The sequence below is a fragment of the Tamandua tetradactyla genome, chromosome 21 (genome assembly GCF_023851605.1).
Source record: "Tamandua tetradactyla isolate mTamTet1 chromosome 21, mTamTet1.pri, whole genome shotgun sequence".
Classification (NCBI taxonomy): domain Eukaryota; kingdom Metazoa; phylum Chordata; class Mammalia; order Pilosa; family Myrmecophagidae; genus Tamandua; species Tamandua tetradactyla.
Window position 1 is genome coordinate 57,568,920 of NC_135347.1, and position 22,584 is coordinate 57,591,503.

Genomic DNA, 22,584 nt, shown 5'->3' on the forward strand with positions numbered 1-22,584 from the left:
TCCTCTTCTGTCTTTTCTTTCAGCTGACAGGGCTCCCTTTAGTCTCGTTGACTAGTTCTCTTGGTCTTTGTCTTTGAACATTTTGATCTCGTGCTCAGTTTTGAAGGACAGCTTGGCTGGATAAAGAATTCTTGGCTGGAAGCCTTTCTCCTTCAGGATCTTAAACATGTCCTCCCACTGCCTTCTTGCTTCCATGGTGCCCACGAGTGGTCTGAACTCAGTCGCATGTGTTTCCCCTTAGATGTAGTAGGTCGCTTTTCTTAGGCTGCTTTCGGGACTTTCTGTTTCTCTTCAACGTTTGACAGTTTGATTCTTATGTGTATTGAAGTAGGCCTATTTGGATTTTTGGATTTATTCTATTTGGAGTTCGTTAGACCACATTGATTGTATATTTCTATCTTTTATAAGGATGAAGAAGCTTTCCCGATTATATCTTCAACTAACTTTCCAAGTCCTTTTCTCTTCTTGTGGGACACCACTGATTCTTATATTTATTTGACTGTTATTGTCTATCATTTCCCTAAGATCAGTTTCATTTTTCCATTTTTCTTGCCATTTGTTCTTTTGTGCACTGCAGTTCAATTGTTCTATCTGCTAGCTCGAGTTTTCTTCCTTCTCCTTCTTTAAATCTGCTGTCATGTGTTTCTAGTTCAAAGTGGTTGATTATATCTTTCATCTCTGATATCTGCCATTTTTCTATTTACTCTTTTAAATTCTTCTTTATGCTCTTCTGGTGTCTTCTTGCTATCCTTTATTTCTTTATAAATATCCTTGAGTTGTCACTCCACGTTGTGTGTCCTGTTTGGTGTTTTGATTTGGTTGTTCGGCTGGGCTGTTTCTGCGTGGATATTCATGTGTTTGTGATTTTCTGTTGTGTTTGGGGCATTTTATTTTCTTAATAAGGTTATTTGGCAAGTTAGTTTCCTTCACTTGTCTAAAGTTTTGCATTAACTTGGTTTTGCATAGAGGGTTTCCTTTTGCACTTGGTTTGTCAGTAATTCCCAGCCAAACCAAGGACCAGACCTTGTGTAGGGGGTATAATTTTACTTGAGAGTTTATTAAAAGCTAGGCCACTGTGCATGGGCACTTTAGTTGTAAAACATCCGCCTGCCATGCAGGACACCCCAGCTTGATCCCTGGCCTGTGCGGACCCCTCAAAAATAACCAATAATAATAGATAAAAATTTTATAAATTTATTTATATTAATAAAAATGTGACAAAAAGCACTAGTGGAAAAGCACACCTCACCGTTAGTAGGCCCCATAGTCAGAAGACACTCAAGATATAGTCGGGATGAACTCAGACTAATGCCCATAAAAGGAGAGAAAATAAAAATTTAAGAAAAGATAAAATTAATAAAATAGAATAGTAAAACAGTAAGAAATTAAAAATCGATTAACATGTAAATAAATAAATAAAAATAATACTAATAAATAATATGTATATAGTAAAAATAATATTAAGAAAAAAAGATGTGAAAAAAGAAGAGAAAATTAAGGGAGATAGGGATCCTGCCTGAGGCACCCCTTCCCCTCAGGCCTGGCCTCCCAACTACAATGGCTGGCCTGTACTTACTGCTTCTCTCCCTCCAGCGTGTGTTGCTCCCAAGGTGCCTCCTCCTCTAAGGCCGTTACCTGCAGGGACCAGCTGGAGAGATAGCATGCACAGAGGGCTGGGGGAGGGGGGTGCTTCTAACCTGTGGAGGGCATCTGGCTGGTCCCAGAGTGTGGGAAGGAGCACCTATCAGTGCCCAGGGTCAGGGAGCAGGTGACCTGTAGCAGTGCTTCCATTGACCTGCATAGGTGCTCAAATTGACTGCAGGGGTGCTCCCATTGACTGCATAGGTGCTCACATTGACTGCAGGGGTGCTCCCATTGACTGCAGGGATGCTCCCATTGACTGCAGGGGTGCTCCCATTGACTGCAGAGATGCTCCCACTGACCTCCAGAGGTGCTCCCACTGACCTGCAGAGATGCTCACATTGACTGCAGAGATGCTCACATTGACTGCAGAGATGCTCACATTGACTGCAGGGGTGCTCACATTGACTGCAGGAGTGTTCCCATTGACTGCAGAGGTGCTCCCATTGACTGCAGAGGTGCTCACATTGACTGCAGAGATGCTCCCACTGACCTGCATAGGTGCTCCCATTGACTGCAGAGGTGCTCACATTGACCTGCAGAGGTGCTCCCATTGACCTGCAGAGATGCTCCTATTGACCTGCAGAGGTGCTCCCATTGACCTGCAGAGATGCTCACATTGACTGCATAGGTGCTCCCGTTGACTGCAGAGATGCTCACATTGACTGCAGGGTTGCTCCCATTGACTGCAGGGGTGCTCACATTGACTGCAGGGGTGCTCCCATTGACTGCAGAGATGCTCACATTGACCTGCAGAGGTGCTCACATTGACTGCAGGGGTGCTCCTATTGACTTCAGGGGTGCTCACATTGACTGCAGGGGTGCTCCCATTGACTGCAGAGATGCTCACATTGACTGCAGGGGTGCTCCCATTGACTGCAGAGATGCTCACATTGACTGCAGGGGTGCTCCCATTGACTGCAGGGGTGCTCCCATTGACTGCAGAGATGCTCACATTGACTGCAGAGGTGCTCCCATTGACTGCAGAGATGCTCCCATTGACTGCAGGGGTGCTTATTGACTTCAGGGGTGCTCACATTGACTGCAGGGGTACTCCTATTGACTTCAGGGGTGCTCCCATTGACTGCAGGGGTGCTCCCATTGACTGCAGAGATGCTCCCACTGACTTGCATAGGTGCTCCCATTGACTGCAGGGGTGCTCCTATTGACTTCAGGGGTGCTCACATTGACTGCAGGGGTGCTCCTATTGACTGCAGGGGTGCTCCTATTGACTTCAGGGGTGCTCACATTGACTGCAGGGGTACTCCTATTGACTTCAGGGGTGCTCACATTGACTGCAGGGGTGCTCCCATTGACCTGCAGAGGTGCTCACATTGACTGCAGGGGTGCTCCCATCGACTGCAGAGATGCTCACATTGACTGCAGAGGTGCTCACATTGACCTGCAGCAGTGCTCTCATGGGGACCCTGTTGCAACACTTGGCCAGATGACTGCTCCCAGCGCCTGGAGGCCTGTCTCTTCGTGGCAGATGGCTGGGCCTGCTTCCAGGGTCCCTGTGAATGAATACTGCTGGCTCCTTGAACATTTCTAAGGTCGTATTTCAAATGTTGTTGTTTGGAATGCCCACATTGTGATCTTTTTCTGGATTTTTATCCTTTTCCTTTGGATGGGCCATCATTTCCTGTTTCTTTATCTTATATTCTTTTGTTTTACTTTGCACATTTTAATATTAGCAGTGTTAATTCTGGGATTTACATTGAGATGTTTATTGCTTGATTTTGTAAGCAGCTGGTGATATGGCGGATTTTCTTGAGCTTCAGCCCTTCTGTCAGGATGGTCCAGCAGGGCCAGGGCCCTTGTTGTCCTTTCTGCGGCTGAGTCTTTTCCTGGTGTTGTTTGTTGTTTTGAGATTCCCCTGTTGCTGTCCCGTCTGTTCCTCAGGATACAGACCTACCTCTCCTGGGCGTTTGAAGTAGGCAATCCTCTGCCCTAGACATTCCTCCCCCGTAAGTCACTTGTACTCCTTCTGTTGTCTCAAGGCTGCTGTTGCCTGGAGGCCCAGTTCTGGGAGACAGGGCACACCAGAAAGGCGTTTCCCAAGGTAGTTCTCCCCAGCCAAAATGGGGCCAGGGACCCATGGAGCGGGCACAGACGTGCTCCAGCGCCCTGGAATAGGGATCTGGGAGTTGCTAAGGGCTTTTTCCATGGCAGGTTTCTTGACTTATCCAGCAAAAGCAGCCTTTCAACCAACTGTCCCCTGCATCCCTGAGGAAGTATAGCATCTCTTTTGCCACTGCCCTTGTCTAGAGAGGGTTAGAACAATGGCCTCCTTCAGAGCTGGGCCCCGGCAGTCTGAAGTCACTAGTCAAAAGCTGTGATCGGGGCAGGTAATGGCCACGATGGCGACTTAGTGAGGTGTGGGATTTAAATTTAGTTTGTCCTCCAGAGCAGCTAGTAAATAGCCCGGAACAGTACAGACCAACTGTTGGGGTCACATCAGTCACTGGACACACAGCGTATCCCCAGTCTGGACAAGCTGAACCAGCTGCAAGCCTACCCAGAACCCTGAGTCTCCCAGTCCATGGAGGCCGGCGCCCCCCCCCCACGGGCTGGTTCCTAGAGGGAACAGGAAAGAGACTTCACCAACAGCAAGGGGCTGAGCACAACCAAGCTCCAATTGTGGAACTAATTAACAAATTCTGACTACTAAAAATAGAAGCTCATCTCAGCTAAACCTCTAATAATAGTTTTTGCCCAGGTGCAGAGGGGACAGGGCTGGCAGGGGAGGGGGGACAAAAAACAGAGAATTTTTGGATAGGACAGCACAAAATACTTGAAAACGTCTGGACCCTAAAAAAAAAAAAAGGATGGGCACATGAGACCTGGATAAATGTAGAGTAAGATACCAACTTAAGCTCTTGACAAACTGGGGGGACAGGTGTCCTGTTTTGAAAATGATTTTTTTTCTTTGTTTCTCCTGCTTTACTCCTCTTAGGCTCCAACTGCCCCATGCAAGGGTGGAATTAAGCTTGTGTGAGAGACAGAGAGGCTGGTCAGGTGAAAGGAGGTAATTCCCTGGAGGCTGTGCCTTCCCTAGGTGAGGGAGGGGGCTCTAGCTCAAGTGGAATCCCTCCCTCAAGGAATTCAGACCCCAGGGTCTGCAAAACTGAAGCAATTAAACCAGCCTATAGCATCTCCTCTGTCTCCACCACACCCCAGCAGGGAGAGTCTGCTGGAGTTAAAGGTACCATATCACTTTATGCTGGTGGGACCTGCAGGCAGACAAGTGCCACATACCAGACAGAATAGAAAAAATACAGAGTCCAGAGGTTTCATAGGTAAGTCTTTCAACCTGCTGGGTCTCATTCTCAGGGAAAACTGATGCAGGTGATTCTTTCCTCCTGAGAGGAGGCCAGTCTGGTCTGGGAAAATCTGACCGGGGTCTGGAATACCTTAGTATACCCATCCAAAGGAAAAAAAACAGGGGCCATCATATAGGCAGGGCAAGAAAGAAGAAATCAAGAACTGAAAAATTCTGATCCGTTGAACAAAACCTATGCTAGAAGTCTAGAATTAGCTGAATGGTATGTCAAAGAATAGATAGAGAACAAAGCCATCCAGCAAGAAAATCCTAGGTAAAAGAGTGAAAACAATCTCCAAATAAACTAAGAAAATTAAATACCTAGATGCCAGCAAAAAATAATGAATCATACTAGGAAAACTGAACATATGGCCCAGTCAAAGGACAAACCAACAATTCAAATGAGATACAGGAGTTGAAACAGTTATTTCAGGATATTCGAACAGACATGGAAAATCTCATCAAAAATCAAATCAACAAATTGAGGGAGGATATAAAGAAGGCAAGGGATGACAAAAAGAAGAAATCGAAATCTGAAAAAACAAATTGTAGAACTTATGGGAATAAAAGGCACAGTAGAAGAGATAAAAAGCAATGGAAACCTACAAAGGCAGAAGATAGGACTAGTGAACTGGAAGATGGGACATCTGCAATCCGACAACCAAAGGAAAACATAGTGAAAAGAATGGAAAAATATGAGCAGGACTCAGAGAACTGAACAACAACATGAAGCCACGAATACACGTTGTGGGTGTCCGAAAAGAAGAGAAGGGAGAAGAAGGAGAGAAAAGGAAAAGACATAGGAAAAGAGGAGAGAGAGGTGTGGAGAAGAGTGTAGAAATGAAGAATATTAGTAAAGTAAAAAGTGAATATCTACATGCAAAAGAATGAAAGAGGATCCATATCTCACACACTACAAAAATTAACTCAAAATGGATCAAAGACTTAAACATTAGATCTAAGACCATACAACTTTTAGAAGTAAATGTAGGGAAATACCTTACAAAACTTGTGGTAGGAGACAGTTTTCTAGGTCTTAACACCCTAAGCATGAGCATTGAAGAAAGAAATAGATAAATGGGAACTCCTCAAAATAAAGCACTTTTGTGCATCAAAGAACTTTGTCAAGAAAGTTAAAAAGTCAGCCTACACACTGGGATACAATATTTGGAAATGACACATCAGATAAGAATCTAGTATCCAGAATATATAAATAGATTGTTCAATTCAACAACAAAAAGACAACCAATTACAAAATAGGCAAAAGACAAGAATAGACACTACTCAGAAGAGGAAATACAAATGGCTAAAAGGCTCATGAAAAATTGCTCAACTTCCCTGGCTATTAGGGAAATGCAAATCAAAACCACAATAAGATAGCAGCTCACACCCACCAGAATGGCCATTATCAATAAAACAGAAAACAACAAGTGCTGGAGACATGTGGAGAAAGAGGCACACTTATCCACTGTTGGCTGGAATGTAAAATGGTACAACCACTGTGGAAGGCAGTTTGGCAGTTCCTCAGGGAGCTAAGGATAGAATTGCCAAATGACCCAGCAGTACCATTGCTAGGTATCCATTTAGAGGACATGAGGGCAAGGACACAAACGGACATTTGCACACCAGTGTTTATATCAGCATTATTTACAATTGCCAAGAGATGGAAACAGCTGAGAAGTCCATCAACAGGCAAGTGGCTAAACAAGCTGTGGTATATACATATGATGGAATGTTACACAGCTACTCATGAATCATATAACAATGTGGAAGGACCTTGGGGACATTATGCTGAATGAAATTAGCCAGAAACAAAAGGACAAATACTATATGGTCTCACTGATATGAACTAGCATTAAAGGATGAAATTGGAGAATTTCAGTTAAGAACAAAGACCATCAGGAGATAGAAATAGGGTAGATATTGGGTAATTGGTATTACATACCTGAAGGTATACAGGTACAGAGGTATCTGTATACATAGCTGAAGGTATACAGATTGTGCAGCTGGACTTGTAAAAATTCAGAAATGGATAGCACTGTAGTACAGTAATGTTAGTACACTGAAGTGGAATGTGAGAATGATAGAGGGAGGAGGGCAGGGGGCACATATGAAACCAGAAAGAAAGACAGACGATAAAGACCGAGATGGTATAATCTAGGAATACCTGGAGTGTATAATGTTAGTAACTAAATGTACAAATTAGAAATGTTTTTCATGAGGAAGAGCAAAGGAATGTCAGTGCTGCAGGGTGTTGAAAATAGATGGTAATACATATTTTAAGTCTTCACCTTCTGCCTGAGACTAAAGCAAAAAGTGTTTATTTGGTACAAAATTTATATTTTGACTAGTGCATTTCCCAATATAACTTATATGGACAATTTAATTGAACACAAAAATACACGGAACCTTGAATCAGGCATGAGATTTTGTAGGTTTGTCCAGTATGATGCTCCGATAAACCCCAGAGTGATTTGAACAGTGAATAAAGAAGTATTTGCGACGTCTCCTTGGGAGAATGGCGAGAAAGGGGGAAAATTCGACTTCCCCCCTCATGGAGAATTCCTGATATTCTCACAAGAAGTGGGCACAAACAAATCAATAGGCTGAGCCCTCAATCTTGGGGTTTGTTCAACTTATCCCCACAAAGGATAGGCTAAGTCTACTTAAAATTAAGCATAAGAGTCACCACCAGAGACTCTCTTTGTTGTTCAGATGTGGCCTCTCTCAGCCAACATGACAAGCAAACTCACCGCCCTCCCCCTGTCTACCTGAAACATGACTCCTAGGGGTGTGGACCTTCCTGGCAGTGTGGGACAGAAATCCTAGAGTGAGCTGGGACTAAACATCAAGGGATTGAGAAAACCTTCTCGACTAAAAGGGGGAAGAGAGAAATGAGACAAAATAAAATTTCAGGGGCTGAGAGATTCCAAACAGAGTTGAGAGGTTATCCTTGAGGTTATTTTACGCATTATATAATACCTCCTTTTTGGTTCATGGTATATCAGAGAGGCTGGGGGGAACTGACTGAAAATATAGAGCTGTGTTCCAGTAGCCATGTTTCTTAAAGATGATTGTGTAATGATACTGCTTTCGCAGTGTGACTGTGATTTTGAAACCTTGTGTCTGATGCGTGTTTTATCTATAGTATGGACAGATGAGTACAAAATATGGATTAAAAATAAATAAATAATGGGGGAAAATGTTAAACAAGTTGAGTAGATTGACATACTAGTGAAATCAAAGGAATTGGTAAGGGGTATAGAAAAAAAATAGTGGGAACAAAGTTAAAATATATTGAATAGATGGAAACACTAGTGGTCAATGAGAAGGAGGGGTAAGGGGTATGGTATGTTTGAGTTTTTCTTTCTTCTTTGAATCTCTTTTTCTGGAGTGATGCAAATGTTCAAAAAAAAAAAATGACCATGGTCATGAATATACAACTGCGTGATGATATTGTGAGCCATTGATTGAACACCATGTATGAAATGCTTATATGTTAAGAATTTTCGTGTTTGTATGTTGTTTTGGTTGTCAATTAAAAAAAAAAGTTAGCTCTGTACAAAAATGAAGGGAAGTTGCTCTATTTTAAGATAACTGCTATAATAAAATATTTGATTAAAAAAAAGCTGTGATCGGCTATGCCTATCCCTGGTCTTGGGGTACAGGGTTTTTACGTCCTTTTCTGTCCCCAGAGAGCTGGCCAGTGGCTGGATTTCCGGGCGGCCTGCTATCAGGGTGGGTGATAGGAGCCGCGTGGAGAGAGCTGTTTAGTGGTGTTCATCGTCATTTACCGGGCTCATCCTCCTCCTGTTTCCTGGGTGCGTTGCAGTGTTCTGCTGACCTCTGGAGTTTCACAATAGTTGTCTCAAACAGTTCTTGACTGTCTAATAGATGTTCCGGTGGAAGGACTGAATCCTGGGGTGCCCTGCACTGCCGTTTCCCAGTCTCCATGGCTTCGCTTTATTTTTAATTTTAAATCTTTTATCCATTTGAAATTTGTCCTTATATACCATGTAGGGTATAGGTCCAAGTTTTTTCTTTACCTAACAGTTAATCTGGTTGTACTGACATCATTTGTTTATTTATCTCTCGTGCTCATTTGCATATCAGTCTATAAAAAGTGTCAGCAGACTGGTCCCTGTCTGGCCTGTCAGCTCCTTTTGTACATGATGTTTTATGGGGACACTGTTAGCCATGCTGGTTGGTTTGTCCATTGTCCATGGCTGCTTGGCTCCAAAATGTTATGAAAGAGACTGATCAGGTTTGTCATATTTTTCATTATGAATCATGATTTTCTTGGCTTTTATAATAAATTTTTCATTACTCTAATACCCTTGGGATATTCTCTGGATTTTCTTTGAAGCGTTTTTCTTTTCATATTATCTTGTAATCCATGTAATATTTACTTTTATGAATGATGTGAGGTCAAGATGCGGATTTATATATATATATATATATGTTTTTTTTTTTTTAAATGAAGCACAGTATAGCCACAAGGATATTCATAAACACGTATAGATTTCTATTCCAGCACTATTTGTGGAATAGTTTATTTATTCTCTGTTGAAATAAATTCCTCCGCTGTCATTTGCCATGTTTTAGTTCTTTCCTAATCTTTGTTTGTTTGCCTGGTATTTTTATTATGGTGGTTTTTTGGGGCCAAGGGGAGATTCTGTTTACATGTCCTTATGGGTATTCTAGATTGCTTTAATTACTGTGGTATTAAAAATTATTTTAAAATCCCCTCTCATTATTTTTCTTCAGATTTGGCTTGAGTATTCTTTCTTGACCCTTTTGTTCTTTCATTTTGAATTTAGGATCAAGTCTTACTAAGTTCCACTAAAAAATAAACTTTTTTTGGAATTGCATGGAATTTATAGATTATTTTGGTGAAAATTGATGTGTTTATCTTATTGATGGAGTCTGACAGTTCTTTCATTTAGTTTTTCTTTTATGTCCTTCAGTACCATTATTAAGGTTTTTATTGCTTATTCATGTTAATACTTTTATTCATGATTTATTTAGGACTTTTATTCACAAATGAGGTTGAGTTTGCGGCATATTCTTGAGTTTTCTTGGTGGTGTTTTGATAAGATTATGGTCGTCCTATTAAGTGAATTAATTGAGCAACTTACTTTCCATCTTCATTCTTTTCTTCCAAACAGTTGATATCTGGGATTTCTAGAAACTTCTAAATGTGTTTTTCAGCTTGCAAGCAGTACTTTGAAAAATATCCAGGCGATCATGAACTGCTTTGGGAAGTTGAGGGTGTCGGACACTGGTACCAGAGAATTCCCGTCACCAGAGCATTGCAGAGGGAAGCACTGAAAATTATAGGTGAGACTGTTTTGAGTTTAAGCACAGCAAAGTCCAGGTTTATTTTTAATTCCTAATGGTGTCTAGGTTAATAGAATGTGGCATGATCTCTTTAGTAGCAGAACCTCTAGTCTAAAGTTGAAAATTCAGTATATATTGACATTTGGCTTACTGATAGAAGGGAGCCTAGGATAGTCCAGCTCGGTGTGGCAGCCCGTAGGCATTTGATGGGTGAGAAATCGACGTGGGCTCTGAGACGGTATTCAGGGTTCCCGAGCTCATGCATTTCGCTCTGGTGTCACCAGAGGCTGATCGTTTCAAGATTCTTTATGATTCAGCGTCTCGTTATCAGATACTGGTAGCAGAAACACCCTGCACCTAAATGTCCAGTATCCTTCTGTCCAGGCTGCTTCAGGACTTGTAAGAAAATCAGTGCGCAGTGTGACAATTAACACCAAATACTGATTGCATTACCATTTTTAAATCTTTGACATGCAGGAGTTTCTCAAAATGAGGCTAAAAGACCTCTGTCTGGAGAATATGGTGTTCCATCTGTCCCACAGTATGAAGCGGGAGCTGGAGACAGCCAGCCTGGTGAAGTGCAGCTAACTGTAGGTATACGGTTTTGGGTGTGTGTGTTTTAGAAAAGAATTTTTACATGCTTCTTAAATATAGATTCTGCTTATATTTAAGTTCTTAAATGTTATAGTTTACTCAACAAACATTTAACTTCTGTGATAGCTTTCTTTGCATCTTCTGTCAATTTATTACTTTGGGGGAAATTTTAATTCATTCAGGACAATGTTATAATTTCCAGTGATATGCTGAAAAGCACAGAATTACTAAGATTTTACTTTTCTTTGAAAACTAAATTTTAGTGATGGTAACAGTTCTAGAATCTAATTAAGGGTGATTTGTAATACAGAAGAAAATAATCTGTAGTTCCATTACCCAATATAGCCACTGTTGATGTTTTAGAATGTGTACTTAATATTATATAATATCTGCATTTATTTTTTGTTTTTATTATTTTATGCTGCTTCTAATGGTTTTTCTCTACTAATATAATATTGGAAGCATTTTCCATGGCATTACTGTTTTAAAATACGATTGTTAAATAGCACACTGTTCTATTAGGTGTAAATACTTTCATTTACTTCCTTAATATGGAATACTCATGTTTTTTACATTTGCAAGTATGCAGAAGTAAACACATTTATGCATTAGTCTTTGTGCATGTATATAATTATTTGCTTGGTATATAAATTCTTAGAAATGAAATTAGTTAGTAGGAGAAAGGCTATGAAGTTTTTGTGGAATGTTTCAGGCTGTATGCTGGGTCTTTATAGAATGTAATGCATTTTTAAAACATTTAATATCTTGAGTAGGAGAAGGAGTGGTCCCATTATGTTGACTGACCTTCAGAGGACTTACTAGGTCCTTTTTTAGACTTGATATTTTTTGGTACTTGTATATGTACATTAGGATTCTAGAAGTCTATTTTTCTGCCGAGTTTTATTGTGATGGGATCTATTACAAACATTTACTTTGTATGTGGGTATCTGAATATATTTTTAGTGGGTATTGAAAATGTATGTATAAATGTGTATGCATTTTAGAGACCAAGTGCTTTGGGGAATTATTTGTGCTTTTTTATTTATTGTTTCAGCATTCAGGTCAACTAAATTTGAGTGAAAATTTTTTAAATGTTTTAAAGGATTATATAGTAACTGTATGTATTAGATTTTTTAGTATTCTACACTTGGAGCTTCAGACTTCAGGATAAGCCTCTGTTCTGTTATATTACAGTTCTAATTATTCAGATATACTCACATTCCTTTAGGATTCACCGGATATAAAATCAAGGAAGGTATTCTAGGTAGAAAAATCTTTTCTTTCCATTCATGTAATGAGAGCAATGATTTTTTTTTATTACACTAAATGATTTTAAATGTGCTATTTTAGTGAGAATATATTATAATGGAACTATTTCATTAGTTTGGCAGCATAAATTAGATTGTGCTTCATTTTAGAAATTAATTCAATATTTTAATTAATCCAAGGAAATATTTATTTCTCATGTTAAACTGTTTATTCTGTATATGTTTTTAAGTAAAGGGAAGTGGGTTTGCTTTTTTTCAGTAAAAGGAAAGTGGTTTTGCTTGCTTCTTTTTAACTGCTTAGTTTATTCTCTAAGTGATAGTATTTCTGTTTGCTTTTTCCTATTTTTTTAAATTTTTTATTAATTAAAAAAAATTACAAGAAACAAACATTACCAACACATACACTCAGCAATTCACAATATCATCACATAGTTGCATATTCATCATCATGATCATTTCCCAGAACATTAGCATCAAATTCAGAAAAAGAAATAAAAAGACAACAGAAAAATATAACAAACAGAAAAAAAAAATTTTACAGGCCATACCCCTTACTGATCCTTTTCATTGTCACTAGCATTTCAAACTAAATTTATTTTAACATTTGTTCCCCCTATTATTTATTTTTATTCCATATGTTCCTCTCATCTGTTGACAAGGTAGATAAAAGGAGCATCAGACACAAGGTTTTCACAATCACACAGTCACATTGTGAAAGCTATATCATTATACAATCATCATCAAGAAACATGGCTACTGGAACACAAGTCTACATTTTCAGGCAGTTCCCTCCAGCCTCTCCATTACATCTTGGATAACACGGTGATATCTACTTAATGCATAAGAATAACCTCCAGGATAACCTCTCGACTCTGTTTGGAATCTCTCAGCCATTGACACTTTGTCTCATTTCACTCTTCCCCGTTTTGGTCGAGAAGGTTTTCTAGAATGGGTCTCAGCTCATTCTAGAGTTTTTCTCAGTCCGTTGATGCTGAATCTCAGCTCATTCTAGGATTTCTGTCCCACGCTGCCAGGAAGATCCACACCCCTGGTAGTCATGTCCCACTTAGACAGGGGGAGAATGGTGAGTCTGCTTGCTGTGTTGGCTGGAGAGAGAGGCCACATCTGAGCAACAAAAGAGGTTCTCTTGGGGGTGACTCTTAGGCTTAATTTTAAATAGGCTTGACCTATCCCCTGTGGGGTTAAGTTTCATATGAACAAACCCCAAGAATGGGGGCTCAGCCTGTAGCTTTGGTTGTCCACACTGCTTGTGAGAATATCAAGAATTCAACTTGTGGAAGTTGAGTTTTCCCCCGTTCTCACCATTCCCCGAAGGGGACTTTGCAAATACTTTTCCACTCACTGATCAAATCACTCTGGGATTCATCAGGGCATCACCTGGAGAAACCAACAAAATCTCATGTCCTATACAAAGTTCCATGTACTTAAGGTGTTCAATCAACTATCTACATAAGTTATATTAGGAGATGCACGAGTCAAAGTATAGATTTGTACCAAATAAACATTTTTTGCTTTAGTCTCACACATTGGTTGAAATTTTAAAATATTAAGTACCATCTATTTTCAGCACACTGCAGTAATGACATTCTTTTGTTCTTCCTCATGCAAAAACATTTTTTTAATTTGTACATTAGTCACTATCATTATACACTCTAGGCATTCCTAGATTACACCATCTCAATCTTTATCATCTATCTTTCTTTGTGATTTCATTTATGCCCCAGCCCTCCTCCCTCTATCATTCTCATATGCAGCTTCATTCAGTGTTTTAACATAATTGTATTACAGTTAGGTAATATTGTGCTGTCCATTTCTGAGTTTTTATATTCAGTCCTGTTGCACAATCTGTATCCCTTCAGCTCCAATTACCCAGTATCTTATCCTATTTCTATCTCCTGATGGTCTCTGTTACCAAGGAAATATTCCAAGTTTATTCACTAATGTCAGTTCATTTTAGTGAGACCATACAGTATTTCTCCTTTTGTTTCTGGCTAATTGCACTCAGCATAATGTCCTTAAGGTCCATTCATGTTGTTACATACTTCATAACTTTATTCTGTCTTACACCTGCATAATATTCCATCTTATGTAAATGTCACAGTTTGTTTAGCCAACTGTCTGTTGATGGACATTTTGGCTGTTCCCATCTCTTGGTAATTGTTAATAATGCTGCTATAAACATTGGTTTGTAAATGTCCATTTGTGTCCTTGGCCTCGTGTCCTTTGAGTAGAGACAGCATATAGATGGGTCCTGTTTTTTAATCCGTTCTGCCAGACTATGTCTTTTGATTGGAGAGTTTAATCCATTAACATTCAGTGTTACTACTGCATGGGTAGTGCTTTCTTCTGCTATTTTGCCTTCTGGATTTTATATGTCATATGTAATTTTCCTTCTTTTTACCTTTACTCATAGTCTTCCTTTCTACACTCTTCTCCACACCTCTCTCTTCTGTCTTCGTATCTGTCTCTAGTGTTCCCTTTAGTATTTCTTGCAGAGCTGAAATGTGATGGATTGCTTTTCTCTTGCTGTTTTCAAGATCCTCTCTTTCTCTTTGACCTCTGACATTCTGACTAGTAAGTGTCTTGGAGTATGTCTATTTGGATCTATTCTCTTTGGGGTAAGCTGCACTTCTTGGATCTGTAATTTTAAGTCTTTCATTAGAGTTGGGAAATTTTCAGTGATAATTTCCTCCATTAGTTTTTCTCCTCCTTTTCCCTTCTCTTCTCCTTCTGGGACACCCATAACACGTATATTCGTGCGCTTCATATTGTCTTTCAATTCCCTGAGTCCCTGCTCGTATTTTTCCATTTTTTTCCTATTAGTTTCTGTTTCTTGTCAGATTTCAGTTGTTCTGTCCTCCAGTTCAGAAATCCTATGTTCTGTCTCTCGAAATCTACCATTTTAGGTTTCCGTTGTTTTTTTTTTATCTCTTCTACTGTGTCTTTCATTCCCATAAGTTCTGTGATTTGTTTTTTCAGACTTTCAGTTTCTTCTTTTTGTTATTTCCTTGCCTTCTTTATATCCTCCCTCAATTCATTGATTTGGTTTTTAATGAGGTTTTCCATGTCTGTTCGTATATTTTGAATTAATTGTTTCAGCTCATATATGTCATTTGATTTGTTGATTTGTTCCTTTGACTGGGCCATATCTTCAATTTTCCTAGTGTGATTTGTTAGTTTTTGCTGGCATCTAGGCGTTTAATTACCTTAATTAGTTTATTCTGGAGATTGCTTTCACTTCTTTTATCTAGGGTTTTCTTGCTAGATGAATTTGTTGTCTATCTGTTCTTTGACATTCCTTTCAGCTTTATCTGGACCTTTAGCTTAAGTTTTGTTTAACAGAGGAGAATTTTTCAGTTCTTGTTTTCTTGTTTCTTGTCCTGCTTGTGTGGTGCCTTCCCCCCACACACACACTTAGGAGGGTCTACTTAGGTATTATAGACCCCAGCCAGATTTTCCCAAACCAAACTGGCCTCCTATCAGGAGGAAAGAGTCACCTGCATCAGTTTTCCCTGAGGGTGAGACCCAGCAGGTTGAAAGACTTTCCCGTGAAGTCTCTGGACTCTGTTTTTCTTATCCTGCCCTGTGTGTGGCACTTGTCTGGCTGCAGGTCCCACCAGCATAAGATGATGCGGTACCTTTAACTTTGGCAGACTCTCCCTGCTGGGGGTGTGGTGGAGACAGAGGAGAGGTTGTAGGCTGGTTTTAATGGCTTGGAATTACCAAGCCCTGGTGTCTGAATTCCTTGATGGAGGGATTCCACCTGGGTGGGGCTTCACCCCTCTCCTGGGGAAGGCACAAGCTCCAGATAAGCCCCCAAAAGAGCTCACTTCTGCCTATGCCTGGGGCAGTTGCAGCCTGAAAAGTCCTGCCTCTGTTTCCTTCCTTTTTTTCCCCCTTTTTCTGTCAGTCCTGCCCCCTTGGCACCAGGGCAAAAATGAGCAACCTCTGCTTTGATCAGGTTCACCTAAGCTGGGGGCCTATTTTTAGTAGTCAGAATTTGTTAATTAGTTCTACAACTGGCGTTTGATTGTGCCCAGTCCCTGCTGCTGGTAAAATCCTTTCTTTTCCCCTCTGGGAAGCAGTCTGTGGGGGAGGGGTACTGACCGCCGCAGCTTTGGGAACTCACGGTTCTGGGGGGTGCTCGCAGCCGGTCCAGCTGGTCCAGACTGGGGTACGCTGTGTGTCCGGTCACTATCGTGGCTCCAGGAGTTGTTCTGTACTGTTTCTGGTTCTGCCTGGAATGACTCATTGAACAGTTGCCATTTGCCATGATAGGGATTAATATTGGAGGAAGACAGGAGGTAAGTTTGGGATATGTTGGATGTGAAATTGGATGGGACAATCCACTAAGATATTCTATTGGAAATAGAGCTTTGGAAATGAGGAAAGAAGTTGCAAATTTAAGTCATCTGTTTGGATTCAGCAGCAAATAGAAGCTAAAAGTAATAAGATAGTAGAAAAAATTACACAGGGAGAGCATGAGGACTGAGAAGAGAAGGTGGCAGAATGCAGAAAACTCCAGTGAATGCAGTGCTAGTGTGCTAGATGTCTTGATAACTTCCTAAGGTTATAATAAACTGAGGCTGTAATAGAACCTCCTTAATTTTTTTACTTTTAATGCAATTTGATTGAGATATATTCCCACACCGTACAGTTCAAAGTATACAATCAGTAGCTCACAGAACTTTGTTGTTTTTTAAGTAAAGTTTTTTAATAAAAACTGTTGTATTAGTGATATAAAGAATGCTATTTGAACATGTTTTAAGTTTTCCCTTGAACCTCTGAATGAAGTAGATCCATAGAGAGAAAAAATGGTCTAAAACAAAATTTTAATCTCTACCTCTATTTTAGATTGATTCTCTAAAAGATACCTTTGCAAGCACTTCTGAAGGTAAGAAATTCAGCTGATTTCTCAGAATAGGAATGCGTTCATATATGCCCCTTAGAATAAGAGATTTCCAGCAATAAAATTGGGACCTGGTTTCTTAAAATAGCACCTCTGACACTGACTGTGCTTTGTGAATACACTGAGTTACTGTATATCTCTTTTCCTTGTTTATCTCTCAAATCGGGATAATGATATTTACCTTGTTTTTTCCCCAAGATTACTGGGAAAGAAAATAAGTAAAAATGCAGTAATCCTTTTTGAAACTCAGAGTAACATGGAAATGTGAGAAATGAATTTTGATGACGTTTCATACTTTAGAAAAAGACTGCCATTGTTTTCTTATCGTGACTTATGTGAGGGAAGGGCAAGCCTGTATAATAGTAAGAATATATGTAAACTAGCATAACTCTTGTTTTTCTGCTCATTCATTGTATAGGCAATCCTTTGAATACAGAATCAACTAAGTGCAGTTTTGCTATTTTCTTTTCAGGTCATGCTAAAACACCTGTTTCTACTCGTACTCGAAGCAGCCATCTAAAGCGGCCAAAAATTGGAAAGAGGTTTCAGGATTCTGAATTTAGTAGTTCTCAAGGTGAAGATGACAAGACTCCCCAGACTTCACCTACAGGTTCAATAAACAAGTAAAGTATTATTTATTTTACTCTCATTATTTTGTTTAGTTTTATTTCATATTATTATATTTGGTATGTAAGGTAGAGGCTAGTATTTACATTATTGGTATAGTAAATGACCTTGGAGTACGAGTTTGTATTTGAATTGAATTCTTCTATAGAATTATTGTTTATACTTACCACTGGTGTCAATATAACTTGACATTTTTTATTTTGTAGGGAGAAATTATTAGTAAGAGAGTAGAATAAACTCACTGTTTAATTTCTCATCTTAGTGATGTGTGAAAATCCAGTATTGTAGTGATTTATATTATCCCAAATAAGCCATTATTGCCAACTTTGAATTTAATGGTAACTATGGTTTTTAGTAATGTTCAAGTTTAGTGAATTTTTTTAAACCCTCAATTTTACTTTATAACTGATTCATTCTACTTGGCTATTGGCTATAATGTATAAATTAATAATACCATAAATAGTGCAGTCAGTCCAGGAATTTATCTAACCAAATCAATAGAAAGTTTAAGTCAAATCTTTATCTTTTATTTTCGTTTGAATTTCACCCTAATCATCTTAACAACTGTTCATAAGTCAAACATTTAATTAATTCATACTTTGCCATTTTGCCATTAAATTATTTTACTCAGGTGTGAATTCTGTAGTGATATCAATTTTTATTTCATTATGTAAATAAATTTAAATTTGGATAATTGAGTAATTATGTGAATGTTTTATTTTGATGAAAGCTTCTTAACGTTATAGTCAAATATGACTAAATATTTACATCTAATAAGTTGTGAAAAGAATAAGTTCACATAACTGATTTAACCACTGAGCAATAATTTAATGTAATACCCTATTTAGCGAGTAATGTAACAACATTTTAATTGAACATATCAGAATTATTGTGGATTTTTGATGCTCTTCTTAAAGAGAACAGTAAGACAAGTGCTTGAATGTTTACTCAGACACTGTGAAGAACAAATTATCTTTGCTCTTGAAGGATTAACTGCTGAGCAGTAAAGACAGACATGTGCTCAGCCGTGCTGCGTGGTGGCCTGAGGTAGTGCAGCAGCAGAAGTACACAGGGCTGTGGGTGCAGAGGAGAGAGTGATGTATTGTTGCTGGAGGGATGGAGGGAACTGTGGATTGGACCAGAGCTTTAAAGATAAGTAGAAATGTAGTAAGTAGATTAGGATCTGTAAGTTATGGTCTGTGGGCCAAATCAGGCCTGTTGCCTGTTTTTGTAAATAGACTTTTATTAGAGCACATCGTAGTTTATGTATTATTTTTGGTTCCTTTCTCATTACGGCAGTAGTGTTGAGTGGTTGTGCCAGGGACTGCGTGGTCCACAGTACCCACAGGCATCTGGCCCTGTATAGAAAAAGTTTGTGCTAACCTCTGATCTATTCCAGGGCTGTCCATTAAAACTTTCTGTAGTGATGATGGGATTGTTTTATATGGCACTGCCCATTGTGGTAGCCATTAGCCAGCGTGGCTGTTGAGCCCTTGAAATGTGGTTACTGCGACTGAGGAATTGACTTTCTAAATTTATGGAATTTTTATTAATTTAAATGTAAATAGTGACATGTCTTGTAGCTGCTGTATGAACAGTGCTGATCTAGACTGAGGGAACAAAAAGACATGAGCAAAGGAAAGAGCTACAAGAAGTGTTGATCAGGATAATTAATGTAAATGGTAGCATCTGATAGGAGATAAAAACCAAGGGTCTGATCATATAAGACCTTGAATGCCAAGAAGGTAACACTTTAGATAACCATCTGAAGTTTCTGACCTGTGTTGTCACAGGCACAGATTTGTGTAGTAGAAGGATAGCTCTGGATGCCTTGGTAAAGCTGTACTGAGAGTCTGAAGGCGAGGTGAGAAGCAGGTAAAGTGATTAGGAGAATTGGACTTAACTAGGGCCATGACTACAGAACAGCGAGAATATGTTTGAAAAGCATTTCAGAAGCAGAACTAACTGTATGATTTATGGTCCAAACTGACATTTTGATAATGAAAAGGGCATTTCATTTGTTCGTAATTAGGCCAGTACTGGGACAAAAGCTGTAAGTTCAGACTGTCCTAGGTAAACTGGGAAGTATGTCCCTCTGATAGAGAGTAAGATATAAGAAGATATGGATAGGGATAGAGTAAAAGTAGGGCCTAGTTCATGTGATTGGGAAGATTGTAATGTTATTAGACAACAAATTTAAGTTCGTTTAAAGGTTGGCTTGGGCCTTGTAAAATCTGAAGTTGCCGAATAAACCACATTTTTGTTGATTCTCTAAAGTATTACTTTGTTAAGAAAGGATTCCTGATATTTTATATTTCTCCTCAGTAAAACAAGTAAAATTTTTTTTTTTTATTATTAGATTGGAGTCTAGTGCACGCGTCTCAGAGAGCTCGGAAGAATTCCTGGAAGAACCCGAAGAAAGTGTGATTGAATTTGAAGATGAAAGCAGTGATAAAGATACACGGCCAGCACCAGAAACCCAGCCATACCTGGAGAAAGGGGATGGTGAAAAAGTATGAGATCCCTTATTAAATCAAATGAATAATACACATATCTGTGCCTGCAACAGGCCAGCACAGAAGCTTTTCATGGTTCTCTTTGGCTCATTTTAGAAAATAAAGTATACTGCTCTGGGATTCAAGGCCTTATATGGTTGGACTCTGATCTTTTTTAATAAAACAAATATACTTCCTTGGAGAAGCAATTTGGTGAGAAGGTCTGAGATCACTTATTAAATAAAATGAATGAAAAGTAAACTAGGTTTTAACTTTCTTACTCATATATTGTTAGAAAAATATAATGATATATTTTAGAGTCAGTAGAAATTATGTTTAGAGGTGAAAAAATATTTAAGCAAGGGAAGTACTAGGGTTGGGAGAGGATAAAATTACAAGTATAATTTTATATTTTAAACTAAGTGAGTTTATAAAAGTTTGACTAAAAACAAAGATAAACTAGAGGATGTTTAAGTAGTAAGGACCCTCAATGCTTTTAAAATATAAATTAATTTGTGAAATTAAACACACTTAAGAAAAAATACAGACGATATGACTATCACGTCTCTCTCATGGAGCCAATTAGAATGCCGTCAGGTCCATGAGCCCTAGATTGCATCCCTATTTTGGCAGAAGGATAGAAAGTAGTTATCTAGAAAAAATCTACATTATACATGACACTCAAATATTTATACCTATCTTCTTTTTACCCTTTTTATCCCTATCTTCCATTTATATTATGTCATTTGCTTCAATATCTTTACTCTTTTCCTCTCTAAACATTCTTTATTTCTTCTTTTCATTAGTAAAGTTTTTAAAAACATCTTTGACCTATTTTCTAAGTCCAGCCAGCATCTGAATAAATAAACACCATTACTGATTTTATTGTCTTAACCTATTCTAACTTAGCTTCTGCTTCTTCTGTCTTGTGAAACTGTATTTTTAATAAAAAACATGAATTTTAGTTATACTTGAATATTTCCCCCTAATCTTAAAATCTTATTATTGATTTTTTTTAACTTTTCTTTTTATTGTGAAATATAACATATATACAAAAAAGCAATAAATGTCCAAGTACATTTTAATAAGTCGTTGTAGAACAGATTGTAAAGTTTGGTATGGGTTACAGTCCATGATTTTTCATTTTCTTCTAGCTGCTCCAAGACACTGGAGACCAACAGAAATATCAGTATAATGATTCAGCAGTCATACTCATTTGTTAAATCCTATCTTCTCTGTTATATTCCACCTTCTCTTTAAATAACATATGTACATAAACATAATAAATTTCTAAGTACATCGCAACAATTAGTTGTAGAATAGATTTCAGAGTTTGGTATGGGTAACCTAAGTTCCACAATTTTAGATTTTTATTTCTAGCTGCTTGAAGGTACTGAAGGCTAAAAGATCAGTATAATGATTCAGCATTCATATTCATTTGTTAAACCTGGCCTTCTCTCTATAACTCCACCATTACCTTTGATCTTTCTCCCTCTCTTTAGGGTTATTTGGGATATGGCCATTCTAACTTTTTCATGTTGGAAGGGGCTGCTGATAATATGGGGTAGGGGAGTGGAACTAGTTGATGTTCTGGAAGGGCTGACCCCTCTGGGTTTCAGGACTTACCTGGTCCAGGGACAGATCTGGAGGTTGTAGGTTTTGGAAAGTTTCCCTAGTGCATGGAACCTTTGTAGAATCTTATATAATGCCTTAGGTGTTCTTTAGGATTGGCAGGAATGGTTTCTGTTGGAGTTTGCAAGTTATGATAGGTAGAAACTGTATTATTTTTAAATGGCATATTTTTGTAGAAATTTGAGGAAGCAAAAGCACATACAAAAAAATGAAATAGAAATAAAATTTAAGTGTTTATATATATCTAGATGTTTATGGAAATATGTTTGTAGCTTTTCCTGTTTAAAAAAATTGAGATTATACCGTGCATAACTTCATGTAACCTGTTTCATTCATCCAATAATACATCAGGAACATAACTCCTCTAGGGCCCCAGTGACAACTTACATTTTACTTTCAATGGCCTTTGTTTTCTTAGATTGATTACTTTGTCTTCCTCAAAATTCTCTAGTCCCTTGACTTTATAATTTATAACATCACTGTATTTTGGTTTTCCAGCTCCTGAAGTTTGTTTATTTCGGGGTTGCCTTTTGGTTGTTTTGCTCTTCTCCTTCCTGATTTTCCTTTATCGTGGAAGACTCGGTTCTTGACTTTTTGATCTTTGGATCGATAGTTTCAGAAATTGGAGGGTTTTGTGTCAGATAGCATTTCCATTTTAATATAATGTGATGCAGGGAGCAGGAGTGTTAAAAAATTACCAAAGGTTGATTGAACAATGAACCGTAACCATGGGGG

General features: G+C 38.6%; 1 protein-coding gene across 7 annotated transcripts in view; it reads left to right on the forward strand.

Moving 5' to 3' along the window:
- The window catches only part of FAM169A (family with sequence similarity 169 member A), a 103,873-nt gene that overhangs the window by 74,718 nt on the left and 6,571 nt on the right, over positions 1–22,584 (forward strand). For all 7 annotated transcript variants that reach the window (XM_077139464.1, XM_077139461.1, XM_077139462.1 and 4 more), the window contains 5 exons: positions 10,175–10,303; positions 10,781–10,893; positions 17,041–17,080; positions 17,568–17,718; positions 20,082–20,235. In XM_077139464.1, coding sequence (XP_076995579.1) covers positions 10,175–10,303; positions 10,781–10,893; positions 17,041–17,080; positions 17,568–17,718; positions 20,082–20,235 — 587 coding nt within the window. The remainder of the gene's footprint in view (positions 1–10,174; positions 10,304–10,780; positions 10,894–17,040; positions 17,081–17,567; positions 17,719–20,081; positions 20,236–22,584) is intronic.